At 43.4% G+C, this 18000-nt stretch overlaps 1 protein-coding gene across 1 annotated transcript in view; it reads right to left on the bottom strand.

Annotated features, from left to right (window-relative positions):
* Nucleotides 1-17766, bottom strand: part of DDR2 (discoidin domain receptor tyrosine kinase 2) — an 82498-nt gene extending 64732 nt beyond the window's left edge. The window contains exon 1 of the mRNA XM_063133703.1: nt 17652-17766. Within this exon, the coding sequence (XP_062989773.1) occupies nt 17652-17748 (97 nt within the window). The 5' untranslated portion in view covers nt 17749-17766. The remainder of the gene's footprint in view (nt 1-17651) is intronic.
* Nucleotides 17767-18000: the final 234 nt, after the last annotated feature.

Below are 18000 nucleotides of genomic sequence, written 5' to 3'. Positions count from 1 at the left end.
GAACCCCGTGTGCTGCAGGAGAACCACCCAGCCCTCCCCTTTGGTCAGCAAGGATCTATTAGCACCCCCCCCCCAATAAAGATAATCCAGACTTTCCACACACCAGACTACAACGAAACAAGGGAACAGGCGCAGGATATAACACTTTTAAAACGGTATATGTAATGTGTCCTGGCCCTGAACAGTTGTCATAACCCTTATAAACCGTTATAAGCAGTAGTGTAGATCCTGCCCAGGACAGGGATGACGTCATATGAGTGCTACGCTGCAAATCTACATACCAGGCATGTTGAGCGTGTAACAAATTGCTGGTGCCCTTTCCAAAACACTGGTTAGAGCCAAGCCTAGTCTTCTGACACAAGCTCTCCACAATTAGCTCGGCATCCCATTCCAGCTCCTGTGTTGGGCGTGTCTTAAACTGAGGAAGAGAGCATCACCACTGGCACTCCATCTTGGCAATCCACTGGAGAAACCTTCCTCTGCATGCCATTTTTTTTCCAACCCTGTTTGTAGTGTGAGAAATGGAAATGCCGTGTGTAATCCAGTTGCTTTGCTGTCTGATTAAGAAGAGTTTCTGGGAGCTATTCTCAGAAGGAAAGTCACTAAAAGCTACCCAGAGATTCAAGGTAGCATTCACATATGCAATGGGTTTGTGATGTGGGTTTCATTTTGTTTGTTTGGCTTAAACTGGCCTTGCTCTTGTGCCTTTAATAGCAGCCTGATAAGGCCAACCAATAAAAGAGCTTCTTCTTCTGCTTCTTTTTTTTTAACTCTAGATTTTTTAAAACAAACTTTTTACAAAGTTGTTACTAAATAAAATATACCTGAAGAGCCAAGTCGATGGGCTGCAGATATTTAACAAATAATGGTGAATTAGGATTGGGTATTGGACAGGATAGCCCTCTGAGGTTTCTTCATGCTTTATGATTTTATGATTCTAAGATTGGGGCAAAGATTGTGCAAAGAAACTAGCAAAACTGCCCCTGGGTGGAGAAGAACAAGACAGCCAGTTCCGGACCTGATATATTGGAGGATCCAACTCCAGGACTAGCAGTTTTTAGGACACATCCTCCACGAGTCATAACGTGAGCCAACAAAGCAATAAAGTGACTCCAGCACAGTTTAGAATATTGTTTATTTACACACTGCAGTTGTGTTGCAGTAAAATGCCATCTGGCAAAGATTTTGACTAGAAATTCCTTCATACTGAGGGAGGAAGATGTGAATGGCATAAATGACCAGACATAAGTCCATTTATGTGAATCACATACGGTGGAACAAAATCCTAAAATTTGGTGGAGATAGGAAGCCACATCTTTACAATATGTGCATTGTTTAGTTCATCTTTGCAGTATATGCATTGTCAGCCCATCTTTACAATATTTGCATTGTTGATTCTCAATTGCTTCCAGTGTAAGGGCTCTCCTTATTTGTAAATTAATTATTGGGCTTTGAGAAAGATGTACCTGTGAATACTTATACCATTGGATAACTTCAAGTTGAGACTTGATTTGTAGATCACATTAGTTAATCACATTTACATCACATCTGTCATATATATACTATTATAATTTCTAAAGTAAAAGTGCTTTAGGCTGCAATCCTAAATGCTTTAGGCTGTTACCTGAAAGTAAATGCCACTGAAATCAATGGGACTTACTTCTAAGTAGACATTTATAGGATTGCAGTGTTATGCTCTAATCTTATATGCATTCACCATGGTAGTATGTCCTATTGACATCAATTTCCCAGAGGACCTTTTCTTCTGTCGCTCCTGGATTATGGAACGGCCTGCGGAAGGAGATTCATAATATTAACTCTCTCTGTGATTTTAAGGCAGCTTTAAAGACTAGCCTTTTCCAGCAGCTCTACCCAGATTAATGTAAAATCAAGAATTTTTAAAATGTGTTGATTCCTGTACTAATGTTGTTCCCCGCCTCGATCCAAAGGGAGAGGCGGGTAAGAAATAAATAAATAAATAAATATTATTATTATTATTATTGTTGTTGTTGTTGTTGTTGTTGTTATTGGACTCAATGGGGCTTACTTAGAATAGAATCATAGAATAGTAGAGTTGGAAGGGGCCTATAAGGCCATCGAATCCAACCCCCTGCTCAATGCAGGAATCCACCCTAAAGTAGAGATGTAGAATTTCCGAAAATTTTGAAGCCATGGAAAAAAAAACGTTTCCCCCCCCAAAAAACCCAAAAATTTTCGGAAAAATTGAAATAATGTAATATTAGCACTTTTTACAGATTGAAAGTCACTTTGTTACTTTAGTAGGGTGACCATATGACCGGATTTGCCCAGATTTGTCCGGGCTTTTGATGACAAATCTGGGAGGGGGGGAATCCGGATTTTTCCAAAGAGCAGCTCTAATGAGAATTAACAAAAATGCTTATAACTCTGTCATTTTTTAAGATAAAGAAATGAAACTTGGCATGATGATAGCTCGTAGGAAGGGCTTTAGTCATACCAAATTTGAAACAGATCCGTTCATCCATTGATTTTTTAGGATTTTTTTTAAAAATTGAGGTTTTAAAATTATTATTTTTAAAATCTTCATTTTTAAAGATAAAGAGATGAAACTTTGCACCATGATAGGATTTCGGTAGAGCTTTAGCCACACCAAATTTGAAACATATCTGTTCATCCATTGATTTTTTTAGGATTTTTTTTTTAAATTGAGGTTTTTAAATTATTTTTTAAACCATCATTTTTAAAGATAAAGAGCTGAAAGTTGGCACCATGATAGCTTTTAGGTAGAGCTTTAGCCATACCAAATTTGAAACAGATCTGTTCATTCATTGATTTTTAGGAATTTTTTAAAATTTGAGGATTTAATATTTTTTTAAAAAAAATATTTTTAAAGATAAAGGGATGAAACTTGGCACCATGATTGCTCTTAACAAGGACTTTAGCTATGCCAAGTTTGAAACAGATCTGTCCATCTGTTTTAGGAGATTTAGGATTTTTAAAAAAAGTTTGAGGTTTTAAAATTATTATTTTTAAAATGATATTTTTAAAAGATAAAGTGCTGAACATTGGCACCATGATAGCTCTTAAGGAGAGATTTAGCCATGCCAGGTTTGAATCAGATCTGTTCATGCATTGTTTTTTTAGGATTTTTTTAAAAGTTCAAAGTTTTAAAATTATTGTGTTTTAAAACTGCTGGAGCCATATCCTTCAAACTCAGGTTGTCAAACCTCCTCTTTGGGATTTTGCATATTGAGCAGTTTCAGCCCTTGGCATTAAGATGATCTCCAGTCTTTAGTTAAACTGCCACAACACACACCCTAATGTTAGAGTAGAGAAACTTGTGACAATTATACACAAGCTTTTTGAAAAAATTGAAATTTTAAAAAGCAGCCATCCGGCCGGCCAGTAGCTAACCCTGTTAACAACAACAGCAGCTTGCAATGAGTGAAGATACTGTCAGAAAAGATATTTGAGGGAAGAGGAGACGTGTAGCACAGCAAAAGCTTCAAAGTACGGCAAAACCTACAAAAGTAGGAGTGAGTGAAGTTAATTTCAGATACATTGAATCTCTCACTTGTTCTTTATTTCAGTGATTTTAACATTAAGATGCTATGTAGAACAGATTTGTCTTAAATGTGTGCTGTAAAATCAGACATGTGACCAAGGGCCTTCCTAGACCTGCCGGCTTACGCCAGCAGGGAGGCGGGGCCAAGGCGCGCTAACGTTAGCGCGCCTCCCCCACGTTTCCAGACGGCGGAGCCGCAGGGAGGACGCAAGCCCTGCGGCGTCCGCCATTATTATTTTTTATTTAAAGGGGCCGCGGGTGGCCCGAAGGTAAGTGGCTTTATTTTTTATTTTTAAACGGGGAGGGGGGGCGAAGGATGGGAGGGTGGGGGGCACGGGGGGAGGGCGGGTGCGATCTCGCCACCGCCGCCCGAGCAAGCAGCCGAGCGGCGCTTGCCCGGGCAATGCCCGGGATGGGGCGGCATTGCCCGGGCAAGCGCCGCTCGGCTGCTTGCTTGGGTGGCGGTGGCGCGATCGCACCCGCCCTCCCCCCGTGCCACCCACCCTCCCATCTTTGCCCCTGCCATCCTTCGCCCCCCCCCGCCGATGGGCACAGCGCTCCTATGAGCGCTGTGCCAGGTCCGCGGCTTTTCGCGGCTCCTCGCAACTAAGCGAGGAGCCGCAAAAAGCCGCGGAAGTCTCCACACTTCCCCCAGCCCCGGCCTGAGGCCGGAGCTGGGGAAAAAGCGCGCCATAAGCGACTTAGCTTATGGCGTGCTAGACCAGGCCTCACTGCGGCCTGCCGCTGGATTCCCCTGTGCGTGATCTGGACGCACAGCAGGGAAACCGGGTTGGAAGGCGCGCTAAGGCCTGGTCTAGCAAGGCCCCAGGGCTATGTTCGGGTGGGCACGCCCCCTTGGTGCTGGACCCTTGGGCGCCGACCATATTGTCCTCCTTTTTGGATTCCAAAATATGGTCACCCTAACTTTAGGAACATAAAATGTAATTATGTCCAAGTTGGTTTGGCATAAAATTATTACATTTGGTATATTAAAACTAGTGTATTCAAAGAATTATTACAAATTTAATTTACTTTTTTTACTTTTTGGGGGTAACAAATGGAGCTACAACCTCCTGAACTGTTAGGAACACCTGAACTGTAAGGAAACTCTTTGGTTCTGCCAGTTTATGAGGAGCAGGCAAAATAAAAAAATTAAAAAAATAAAAATAAAAAACAACAACTGAAGAAACCACCAACATTAGTAACAAAGAGAATTATTTATGTCCCCGCTAGTCCTCCAGTGTCAAGACATAAAGCCCCCATTCCCATAAAAAGAACTGAGAAAAATGGGGGGACGGACACAAAGATTCAATGAATATGCATGACATTTAATCAGACTCATTTCCTGAGCTATAGCTATCAGTATCAGTTTCAGTCTCTGCTTCCATGGCAGTGCTGCCCCCTAGAGGCAGAAATGCATCTTCCTCTTGCATTTGAGAGGTGTAGTCTCAGTTTGCAACCTAGGACTTGCTTGTCCTTGGTGCACAGACATTGTAATAATCTGATACTGTACAGTTTTTAGAAATCATTTGGAGAAGTAAATCTCTAAACACCTTGTCTTAAACATTTTATTCATCATGCTAAAATAAAACATCCTGTAATCCACTTTTTCTTCATTTTTTTCAATTTTTTGGAAAAAAACCAAAAAAAGCTTCGGGAAAAAATGGGGGGAAACCATTTTTTTTCCTGAATTTTCCTGGTTTTTTTCCGAGCCTTCACATCTCTACCCTAAAGCATCCCTGACAGATGGTTGTCCAGCTGCTTCTTGAATGCCTCTAGTGTGGGAGAAACCACAACCTCCCTAGGTAACTGGTTCCATTGTTGTACTGCTCTAACAGTCAGGAAGTTTTTCCTGATGTCCAGCCAGAATCTGACTTCCTTTAACTTGAGCAAGCAGAATATAGCGCTGAAAGAACTGGGCATGTTTAGCCTTGAGAAGAGAAAGCTCAGGAGAGACATGATAGCACTCTTCAAATACTTAAAGGGTTGTCACACAGAGGAGGGCCAGGATCTCTTCTCGATCATCCCAGAGTGCAGAACACAGAATCATGGGCTCAAGTTAGAGGAAGCCAGATTCTGGCTGGACATCAGGAAAAACTTCCTGACTGTTAGAGCAGTACGACAATGGAACCAATTGCCTAGGGAGGTTGTGGGCTCACCCACACTAGAGGCCTTCAAGAGGCAGCTGGACAACCATCTGTCAGGGTTGCTGTAAGGTGGATCCCTGCACTTAGCAGGGGGTTGGACTCGATGGCCTTATAGGCCCCTTCCAACTCTACTATTCTATTATTCTATGAAATTGGTATGAAAGCGGTACATGGAGGCAGGATCTACAGTCCTGCTTTATAGCAGTATTGAAGTCCACTGACAACTGTTGGGGCCCATGACACATTCCATATACCACTTTCATACTGCTTTCATAGTGTTATATCCTGCTTGGTGCAGATGTGTCATGAGCCCCAATAATTGTCAGTGCACTTCGATACCTCTATAAAGCAGTACTGTAGATTCTGCCAAAATCTTGTTTCCTCACTTCACAACCCACCTTTGAGTGCAAAGAGAAGGCACTCTGAATTGTAAGAGTACAGAGCCCTCTAAACTTTATTTGAAGTGCATTTCATGCAACCACCTCCTTATTGGACCCTTTCACCTCTTGGCTAATAAAAGCTAACAGGGATAGAACAGCCAGCAGGGCCAGGGAAGTGATTAGAGGGAGTGTGACTATGTTGATTCTCCTTGATATCTCAGCGGCTTTTGATACCATCAACCATGCTATCCTTCTGGGATGATTGTCTGAGTTGGGAATGGGAGATACTGCATTGCAGGAGTTCTGCTCCTACTCAGTGGGTTGGCTCTAGAAGGTGATGCTTGGGGAACATTGCTCAGCCCCATGGATTCTCCAGAATAGGGTTCCGTCTTGTCCTTCATGTTGTTCAACATCTACATAAAACCCTTGAGTGCGGTCATCCAGTGTTTTGGAGTATGTTCTCATCAGTATTCAGCTGACAGACAGCTCTACTTCTCCTTTTCATCTTCATCAGATGAGGCTGTGGATGTGCTGAACTTGTGCCTGGCCGTGACAATGGACTGGATGAGGGCTAGTAAACTGAAACTCAATCCAGACAAGACTGACATGCTGTTAGTGGTGGTTCTGCTGACCTGATGGAGGGTGTTCAACCTGTTCTGGATTGGGTTGCACTCCATCAGAAGGAGCAGGTTCGTAGCTTGGGGGTTCTCCTAAAACCATCTCTGTCACTTGAGGCCCAGGTGGCCTCGGAGGCACGGAGTACCTTCTATCAACTTCAGTTGGTGGCCCAGCCACACCCCTATCTGGACAGGGATAACTTGGCTTCAGTTGTCTATGCTCTGGTAACCTCCAAGTTAGATTACTGCAACACATTCTATGTGGGGCTGCCTTTGAAGACAGTTCAGAAGCTGCAGCTTGTGCAAAATGCGGCAGCCAGATTAATAACAAGGACCAGGATATATAAACTGACTGACTCTGGCCCACTTGCATTGTCTGCCTGTATGTTTCTAAGCCTGATTCAAGATGCTGGTTTTAACCTATGAAGACTTACATGGCTTGGGAACACAATACCTGACGTAATGCCTCTCGTGACATGAACCTACCCATACACTCCGCTCAACATCTAAGGTCCTCCTCCAGGTGCCTACTCTGAGGGAAGCTTGGAGGACGGCAACAAGAGAGAGGGCTTTTCTGTGGTGGCCCCCCCAATTGTGGAACAATCTCCCTGATGAGGCCTGCCTGGTGATGACATTGTTATTTTTTCAGCGCCTGGTCAAGACTTTTCTCCCATGCATTTAAAAGCATATATTGAGTTTTTAACATCTTCGGCTGAGAGCTCAAAGTTGTTTTTAATTGGATATTATCTTTGTATATTGTCTGTTCTTTTTTAATTATTTTTTTGTATATCGATTTTTAATGTTTAACGTTTTAATCTTTTGTAAACAGCCAGAGAGCTTTGGCTATGGGAAAGTATAGAAATGTAATAAATAAATAAATAAATTATCATTATCATTATTATTAATATTATTTCCACAAGCACTTTTTTCAATAATTTACTGCTGGAGCTACCACTAGAAGCATCCCTACTAGCACACTTGCACTGTAGCAGTAATAATAATATTTAGCCTTTATAATGCACTTTAGGATGTCCAAAGTATTTCACATGTTTAACTTTGTCATAATCCTTGCAACAGCTCTGTAAGATAGGTCAGTATCATTCCATATTGCAGATAAGTTGGGTGGAGACTAAAAGCTCCATCTGACGAGCATTTTACTGCACACTTGTTACTGAGCACTCGCGAATTACTCACATCACATGATGTCGTCTGCCTCTCGCCCGCCTTCTGCACCTTCGGGCCATTATTGCGCTGCAAAAAACCCCTCATTAAGTCTGGTTGCTGCTCTCTCTCTCCTACCAGACTGAATGGGGCTAATTACTTCCTGTTTTCAGGAAGCGACGTGGTACTGGTGACAGAAGAAGTGATGGGAGCTGCACATTTGACTAGATGTGATGGAGCTTTGAGTTGAACTTGCCTAATGCCACTTGTAACAAGTTTATGGCAGAGGCACAAAGCATACCAGGGAACTTCCTGATTTGGAGCTCAGTCTGTGAGCTACTACACTAAAACCGGAGTCGTTGGGCACCTGGTAAAATACTAAGATCAAGGAGAGAGAGAGAGAGCACACTGGAGGTGCCTTAGAATAGAGCATTGCTTCACACTCAGGTCCCAGCACCTTCGTCCCAGTTTGGAAGTGGAAAACTACCAGCGCCTCCCATGCATTCGATTTACAAGAGACCAGCCAAGGAACCTCCGCAGGCCCTGCATAGTCACCTGAGAATTATTTTTTCATGCTTAGCTGCCAAAAGATCTTCTCAAAGAGCTGCTTGTTCCAGAGTGTTTACTGTCTGACCGCTGGATCCAGCCCAGAACTCTGTCCATAACCTGCCTAGAAGCTACTTTTTAGCAAACCGAGCTGCGAACTGAGCTACAAGTGGTGAGGAAGATTGTTCTTATTTGAATCCCTTCCACCTGGAGAGGGGAACTTGTGCTCCTCCAGATGTTTCACCTACAACTCCCATCAGCCCTAGCCAATGGTGAGGGATCATGGGAGTTGTGGGTCCAAACATCTGGAGGGCCACAGGTTGTTCACTCCAGACAAAACATACTCCTACACATTCAATTCAACTCACACATCTTCCAACAGTGGTATAACACTAGATTCACTCAATGAAATTCATTGGACCTGAAAAATGAAAGTACTTCAACTTCACCACTCAGTGAATAAGTTACTTCTGGAATTTGCTGCCACAAGACATAGTGCTGGCATGTGCTTTTAATGGCTTTAAAGTGGGGACTATATCAATTCATGGGGTAGAGGGCCATAGCTGTTAAGATTAGAGATGTAAAATTTCCGAAAATTTTGAAGCCATGGAAAAAACCTGGTTTTTTCCTGGGTTTGGGTTTTTTTGGAAAAAAACGGAAATTTTCAGAAAAATTGAAATAATGCAATATTAGCACATTTTACAGATTGAAAGTCACTTTGTTACTTTAGGAACATAAAATATAATTATGTCCAATTTGGTTTGACATAAAATTATTACATTTGGTATATTAAAAGTAGCGTATTCAAACAATTATTACAAATTTAATTTACTTTTTACTTTTTACTTTTTTGGTTTCAAATGGAGCCACAAGCTCCTGAACTGTTAGGAACATCTGAACTGTAAGGAACATCTTTGGTTCTGCCAGTTTATGAAGAGCAGGCAAAAAACAATTTTAAAAAACAACAGAAGAAACCACCAACATTAGTAACAACGAAAATTATTGATGTCTCCGCTAGTCCTCCAGTGTCAAGACATAAAAAGAACTGAGAAAAATGGGGGGGACACACCAAGGTTCAATGAATATGCATGAAATTTAATCAGACTCATTTTCTGACCTATAGCTATCAGTATTAGTTTCAGTCTCTGCTTCCATGGCAGTGCTCCCTAGAGGCAGAAATGTATCTTCCTCTTGCATTTGGGAGTTGTAGTCTCAGTTTGCAACCTAGGACTTGCTTGCCCTTGGTGCACAGAAACTGTAATAATCTGATCCTGTACAGTGTCGAGGAAATGTGTGAATGGGCTGTTTTGTCTGTGCCCACCCTGTTTTGATGTAAGCCCTTTCTATTAGAAATTAAGTTCTATAGCAATTTGACCCAAACTGTAGCTGAAAATATATTGAGCAACACTTGCTCAACCAACAAGAAGTGTTGACACATTAGTCAGAGTGTGAGCCTCCCAGCAAGGACAGGAAGAGTAGTAACCACAAAGGAACGGATGTTCCAGGATTGCAATACCCATCTACGTGTTGTTTTTCTAGTCTTAGAATTATCTGCACTCTGCACATGCATAAATGCCTTGTCTATCATTGGTTACTGTATTGAAAAACTGTATTATGATTGGTTTATTATATGAGGAAGTTCTGTTGTTGCTTCTGAGGATGTTACCCTATAAGTATCTTAGCTTTGCCTGCAACTAGTGGGCAGTCCTTCAGATCCTCTAGGGTTTGCCACCTTGCAGCACTGCAGGCTGCTCGTAATAAAACTTTCCAAGATGAGAGAAAATGTGTCTTGAGAGTCTTGAGCGAACCAAGGGAACCTGCCCTTTCGGGTTCCTCCACAACAGTTTTTAGAAATCATTTGGAGAAGTAAATATCTGAACACCTTGTCTTAAACATTTTATTCATCATGCTAAAATAAAACATCCCATAATCCATTTTTTCTTCATTCCCCCCAATTTTTCGGAAAAAAACTGTTTCCCCCCCAAAAATTTCAGGTTTTTTCCGGGCCTTCACAAGAGCCTTGTGTGGCACAGAGTGGTAAAGCAGCAGTTTCTGCAGCTGAAACTCTCCCCACGGCCTGAGTTCGATCCCAGTGGAAGCTGGTTTCAGGCAGCCGACTCGGGTCGACTCAGCCTTCCATCCTCCCGAGGTTAGTAAAATGAGTACCCAGTTAGCTGGGGGAAAGATAATAACGGCCGGGGAAGGCAATGGCAAACCATCCCGCTATAAGGCCTGCCAAGGAAACAGAGTTCTTTTAAAGTATTACATGCAGCCTCCGAGGCCCACAGTTTTATTGCACTTTAGGATGTCCAAAGTATTTCACATGTATTACTTTTCCATAACCCTTGCAATAGTTCTGTAAAACTATTTTAATGAGGTCAGTGTTTTCTCATTACAATATTGGGATACATTGGGATGGAGGCTGAGTTTGGCTTCCCTAATGCCACTTGGAACAAGCTACAACAGAGGCAAGATGCAGACCAGGGAACTTCTGATTTGGAGCTCAGTCTCTTAGGGTGTCTTTATATTAAGCAAAAAAAACCCTACAACCCGGGTGGGCCAGGGTGGCTCTTTCGCCGGCAACAGGAGGCCGGCGGGCAGGTAGGCGGTGCCAAGGACGCAGCCAATTCCCCAGTGAAGCCGCCGGGCCCGGCAACTCTTCACCCCATCCCTCACTCTCTCTCTCTCTCTCTCTCTCTCTCTCTCTGTGTGTGTGTGTGTGTGTGTGTGTTACTTGGACTGTGTGTGTGACTGTGTTATTGTGTGAGTGTGCTGTGTGCACTGCTTGTGAAGTGCAAAAAAAGCCAATACAGTTTGAGCATTTCAAATCCAGTTTGGGCAAAGCATACACACTTGTCCCATTTCCCGAAATATATATTATTATTATTATTAGTAGTATTATATTATTATCATCATGAGAAGAGGGAGCAGGCGCACGTCTGTGGCTAGGTGTGCTGAAAGCAGTGGTGGTCAAGGGAAGGCTCAGGCTGGCACCAGTAAGCAGGCCGCCTCTCCTGCTGTGAAAATCAAATGGGCAAGTCCGTGGTGGGGCATCTGCTGGGACTGACTCCCCCATACTAAATCTATGGCGTATCTCTGCCTGGCTCTCTGCCTGCCTGTCCTCCTCCTCTGTGACCGCCTCGCAGGGATGGTTTGTGTGTGTCTTGCTTTGTCTCAGGGGACAAGTCCTTCCTGCGCTCACTTAGACTTTTTGAAGTTCCAAATCAATTATTCAAGTGTGGAAGAAGATTCATATTTAGGGTCAATTCATGGCATGTTGGGATTTCCTTTGAAATGGCCCCATTGAGCTGTCTGCAGCTTTAATCCCTGAGATACTGGAGTGTCCGATTTTCAAAAATTCCCCCAAAATCAGGGGAGGCTTGGATTGGCTTGAGTCTTGGCATGCGTGTGTATACGTGCATGAGGTGTCATGGTGCCGAATTTGAGGTTTCTAACATGAAAATTGACGGAGATATAGAAAGGGATGTTTGAATTGGGGTTAGGGGTGCTGCGTTAGAGGTTAAAGCCCCCCCCCCAAATCAGGGGATGATGGAATCTGCTTGAAACTTGCCATGAATGTGGATGTGCCTGCTTCCAAGTTTTTATCTGTCAAAATGTCGGAGAACAGTCCATGTCTGAAAATGGGGTGTCCAATTTTCATAAATTCCCCAAAAATCAGGGGAGGCTTGGATTGGATTGAGTCTTGGCATGCATGTTTATACATGCATGAGGTGTCATGGTGCCGAATTTGAGGTTTCTAACTTTAACAGAAAAAAAGTTGTAGGCTTTTTTGGATTTCAATGCAAGCCTATGGGGGGGAAGCGGAGCTCGGATCCGGAGCTTCGCAGCAAACCGGAGCGGACTATAGGCAGATCGGAGCGGAGTGGAGCGGACCCAATCTGGAAGTTGCGGATCTGGAAGAGAAGTGGATCAGGGGGTCCGTGCACACACCTAGTGACAACATTTTAAGTATTTGAAGAGTGCTATCATGTCTCTCCTCAATCTTCTCTGCTCCAGGCTAAACATGCCCAGTTCTTGCAGTCTCTCTTCATAGGGCTTTGTTTCCAGAACCCTGATCATCCTGGTTGCCCTCCTCTGAACACGCTCCAGCTTGTCTGCGTCCTTCTTGTATTGTAGAGCCCAGAACTGGATGCAATACTCTAGAAGAGGCCTAACCAGAGCCGTATAGAGAGGAATTAGTACCTCACATGATTTGGAAGCTATACTTCTATTAACGCAGCCCAAAATAGCATTTGCCTTTCTTGCAGCCATATCACACTGTTGGCTCCTATTCAGCTTGTGATCTACAACAATTCAAAGATCCTTCTCGTTTGTAGTATTGCTGAGCCAAGTATCTCCCATCTTGTAACTGTGCATTTGGTTTCTATATCCTAAATGTAGAACTTGGCATTTATCCCTACCACACTTTCAGCAAAGCTTTCGACAAGGTTCCACATGACATTCTCACTGATAAGCTGCTAAAGTTTGGATTGGATGGCACCACAGTAACGTGGGTCCACAACTGCCTAGCTAACTGTGCCCACAGAGTCAGCATTAATTGCTCTATATTGTGCTGGAGAGCAGTAACCAGCAGGGTATCACAGTGTTCTGTCTTGGGGCCAGTATTAGTCTACATTTTTATTTATGACCTGGATAATGGAATTGATGGGCTTCTTATCAAATTTGCAGATGACACAAAACTGTAAGGGCGGGCCAACACCCATGATGACAGAGACTGCAATCTGATTTGGACAGGTTGGAAAACTGGCCTGAGAGGAAAAAGATATCCTTTCATAGGTATTACATTTAGGGAGGCAAGATGTATGGCACACATATAAGATGGGGCATTCATCGTTTGGAAACACTACATTAAAGAAGGATTTGGGTGTGGTTGTTGACAAATATCTGAACGCAAGTCAACAGTGTGAGATAGCCACTAGAAGGGCTAACACAGTTCTGGGTTGCATCAGAAGAAGCATTGTATCAAAGACGTGTGAAGTCCTTATTCATCTCTACTCAGCACTAGTGAGACCACACCTGGAGTATTGTATATGATTTTGGGCACCACATTTCCAGAAGGACATTGACAGGTTAGAACAGGTTCAGAGGAGGGCAACAAAGATGGTAAAGGGACTTGACACAGAATCATAGAATAGCAGAGTTGAAAGGGACCTACAAGGCCATCGAGTCCAACCCCCTGCTCAATGCAGGAATCCACCCTAAAGCAGCCCTGACAGATGCTTCTCCAGCTGCCTCTTGAAGGCCTCTAGTGTGGGAGAGACCACAACCTCCCTAGGTAACTGATTCCATTGTCGTATTGCTTTTCCTGATGTCCAGCTGGAATCTGGCTTCCTGTAACTTGAGCCCGTTATTCCGTGTCCTGCACTCTGGGAGGATCGAGAAGAGATCCTGGCCCTCCTCTGGGTGGCAACTTTTTAAGTATTCAAAGAGTGCTATCATGTCTCCCCTCAATCTTCTCTTCTCCAGGCTAAACATGCCCAGTTCTTTCAGTCTCTCTTCATAGGGCTTTGTTTCCAGGCCCCTGATCATCCTGGTTGCCCTCCTCCTCCGAACAAGCTCCAGCTTGTCTGCATCCTTCTTGAAGTGTGGAGCCCAGAACTGAATGCAATACTCTAGATGAGGCCTAAGCAGGGCCGAATAGAGAGGAACCAGTACCTTATGTGATTTGGAAGCTATACTTCTGTTAATGCAGCCCAAAATAGCATTTACATAAAAGGGTGCCGCCAGGAATATGATCAAGAACTATTTTCCATTGCCACAGAAATTAGGACCCGAAATAATGAGTATAAGTTACAGCTACCTAGATTTTGATAAAATATAAGGAAGAACTTCCTGACAGTAAGTTCTGAACAACAGTGGAACAATCTACCTATGGAGGTTGTGGGATCACCATCTCTGGAAGTTTTTAAGAAGAGGCTGGACAGCCACCTCTCATGGATAGTTTAATTAGTTTTCCTGCATATTGCAGAGGGTTGGACTAGATGATCCAGATCTAGTTCCTTTCCAACTCCACAATTCTATGATTTCTTGGCAAGTTCATAGTGCTATGCCAGACTTACACACTGCCGATACGGCTGTCACCTTGGAAGGTACCCTGACCCTACCTCACCGTGGTTCCAACTTGGCAGAGATTATTTGCTACTAATTTGCATAAATTTTGGGAAAGTTTTTTTTAAAAAGTCTGTGGAGTACACGCAGCCTGAGAAGGCTGGTCTGCAGCAGATTCCACAGGTTTATTTATTTATTTATTTATTTAAGCATTTTTATGCCGCCATTCAGCCAAAAAAGGCTCCCATGGCGGCTTACAAAAGTATTTCTTGACAGTCCCTGCCCACAGGCTTACAATCTAAAAGACATGCCACAAAAGGAAAGGGGATTGGGAGGGAGGAGGAGGGGGGAAAAGAAAGGAAATTCAGGCACTACTATCTTAGTTGCAGAAGATCTCCAAATTAGGTGATCACATAGCTCAAATTTTGTAATGTGAATAAATCAAAGATTAAGGGAGAACTAGAACACTGGGGGACAACAAGTCTCTAATTGCAGGGAGATGGAAATGTGAAAAGGTCCTGCCCCACATTTGAAAGCCTCTCTTCTCTCCACACATGGGCACAATCTACTAGGGACGTCGTCTGTACAAGCACACTGAAAAGATCTGTCGCAATGTCCATTCATCTCCATGTTCTCTAAAAGTCCTATTAGTCAATGAAGTATGAGGTCATATTAGTCAATGAAGTAAGAGGTCATATTAGTCAATGAAGTAAGACACACACCTCTCTCTTTCTGACAGAGAACTGAGAGTTCCTGGATATCTATGGGAACTGCAAGGTTCTAAACTGTTTGTTCTGTGTCACGTGGCTCAGCCCTCCTGGGACTGAATACATCCAAAGGCAGGTTAGACGTTGCACGTTTGAATATTCAAATATTCCCCATATAATGCTCTTGCACATAAAGCAAAAATAATACATGGAAGGCTAAACTACAATCTTTGTTCTTTACATGCTGTTTTTCCATGATCAAGGAGCTTTGTTCTGGGTAGCATTAAATGCTTCTCCCTCAACCCCATCCTGGCACAATCATAGGAAGTCTGCATTAGGTGATTTATTTTTCATTCTGTAGATCAGTTTTAAGTTAATTGGAGTCAGCTGATATGTGAACTGGTTGTTCACAATGCTCTATAGCTGCTGGCATAGAGCACATCCTTGTGCTCACTGAAATTAACAAGTGCATTGAACAATGCTTGCCTAACCCTAAAATAGACCCAATGGGCTTGGGCTGAACATTTCAAAACAGTAATCGTTAATCAACTGTAATTCCCATGGGATTTTTAAGAATTGTTTTTTATCCATTTGCGCATGTAGAAAAATGGATTAGATTAGCTAAGCAAGAGAATGCAAAGTAGGGCAGCTAAAAAGTACCTCTGAATAAAGAGCTGTTGTATTGTATAGCTGCCTAGTAGAGATGGAGTAGGATCTTTGCGCCTTATAGGACTTAACTGTCTTTCCTCTTAGGAGCCAGCAGCCAGTAAAAATGGGAAACTCAGATCAGAGAGAGAGCATGGGATATCTTCTGGGTTCTTGATGGGAGGCAGGGCCTTGACACTGGATATAAAGCCGTTTGTGGGCTGGCTGAGGAGGCAGAAGAGCTCCAGAACTGTACTGCAATGAATCATCTCTTGATGCTTTTTGGAGATAAGGCAGAAGGGGACTCAAAATCCTAACGCTTCATAAAACTTTAGTCCACGCAGTGAAATTTTCTTGCCACCACCCAACAAAAGGAATGCTGCATCCCTATGACAACAGGAAGCCCAGTAACTTCCCCTAAGGGTACTCACCCCTAATAACCAACATTCATAGAATCTGTCATATAACTGCTCAAGTCACCCATGCACCTGGCTGTCAATTTCCAAGCTGAATTAGCATCTCCAGCAGCAAGCTTTACTTTACCTACTAGAAATGCCAAAAATCCCAGTGCAGTGGATTCTTAGAAATCCGAACTCATTTTAGCCAGTCTCAAATTTCTCCGGCATCCCTATTGCTACGTGATTGATGTAATCTGTATTTTAACTCCCACTAGAGCCAGCATTATAGTGGCACAGCTGAGTGTCTACAGAAAAACACCCACTCTATAAGAGTGTGTGGGTGGATCATCTGTGGCTTTTCTGTACACCCACGGAATTGAGGAACACACACAACCTATCTTAGAACACCGGATCTATGAAACAAAAGTTTGCAAGAAACAAAACAAAAAACCATTTAAAGCTGTTGTTTGCCCAGTGGAAGTTAACCTGTATTTCAAGGGTTTCCAGACCTTTTCGGACAAGACTTCTACAGGAGATGCAGAATGTTCACAATCCTCACCTCCTTTTCTTTATAACCGTGACCTGAGCTACTATCTGGCCTCTCACCTGGCACCAAGTGCTCCATCACAGCAGTGATTTATCACACTCTCGCCAGGCCTGGTATGTGTTTTTGCAGTGCAGTCCTCACATGACGTCATCCCTGTCCTGTGCTCATTTCGCCTCTTCCTCTCCCTTTTCCATCTTATTTTGGAGCGGGCAAAGTCCAATTTTTTCCTTCCGTGCACAGTAAAGCTGCTCCTCCGTTCTGTGTATCGCTGTCCTTGTTGGGTGCGTGTGTGTTGAAGGGCCGCCTCGCTGACAAAATAGGAGGGCGGGGCAGTTCTCCACTCAACTGCTCAACCGTAAAGGGGAAGGGAGAGAGAGCGCCTGAACACACCGCAGAGAAGGTGAGCGAGGCCACCACCGCCTGTGCCCGGACTCGGTCCCATTCAACTCTATGTTTCTTACTCCTGAGTAGGCATGTCTAGGTTTCCTGACTAGAACAATGTTGGCTTCCCATTGCCATGCTGACATTGACCACAAACTTCTCCAAAACCTAATTGTAATACTTTCTTTTTTACTTACGTATTTTAATACGATCTTAGGGAAAGCATAGTGAGTTGTTTTACCGTAATTGCAGTTTCAGGCTGATGTACTATTTTATTTGCATATAAAACTGCAGGGAGAAGGAGAAAGTAGGGAGCGGGGCGGGAGATTTCGCCAGCACAGTAGCGATACAGGTGGAAAGATACCTGAGCTGAAGTAGCGCAACAACGCACCGATGTGAAAGTGCCCAGCGCTAGACTCACTAAGGAAACGGAGGGGGAAACCACGGACTCAAAGCAGGGGAAACAGTAGGTGTGATGGAGCTCCAAAAGTAGCCCTGTTGTCCCTTACCCGGATTGACCTGTGCTTTCACAGGACTCGGAATATCCAGCAGCAGAAGCAGCAGCAGAAGCAGGAGAGGCATCAGTGTCTGGGGTGGAGTTAGCATCTTCCAACCTTCTCACAGCCCTGTCCCTACAACAGTCAAAAGAAGAAATAAGGAGAATTACAGGATGCACAATGACTCCAGTCCTTTGTCCACATCCCTGGAATAAGCCCCATTAAACAACTCAGTGGAATTTAGTTCTGAATAAAGACGCAGAGGATTGCAAATAGCACAGTAAACAATCAAGGGTGCTTCCAGAGAGAGGCTGCAAGCCACGAAAAGCATCATGCAGCTCTTCCATCTTTCCTTCTGAAC

Source organism: Elgaria multicarinata, chromosome 1 (assembly GCF_023053635.1).
Source record: "Elgaria multicarinata webbii isolate HBS135686 ecotype San Diego chromosome 1, rElgMul1.1.pri, whole genome shotgun sequence".
Lineage (NCBI taxonomy): Eukaryota > Metazoa > Chordata > Lepidosauria > Squamata > Anguidae > Elgaria > Elgaria multicarinata.
Note: the sequence above shows the minus strand (reverse complement) of the source record. Positions and strands in the feature narration are given on the sequence as shown.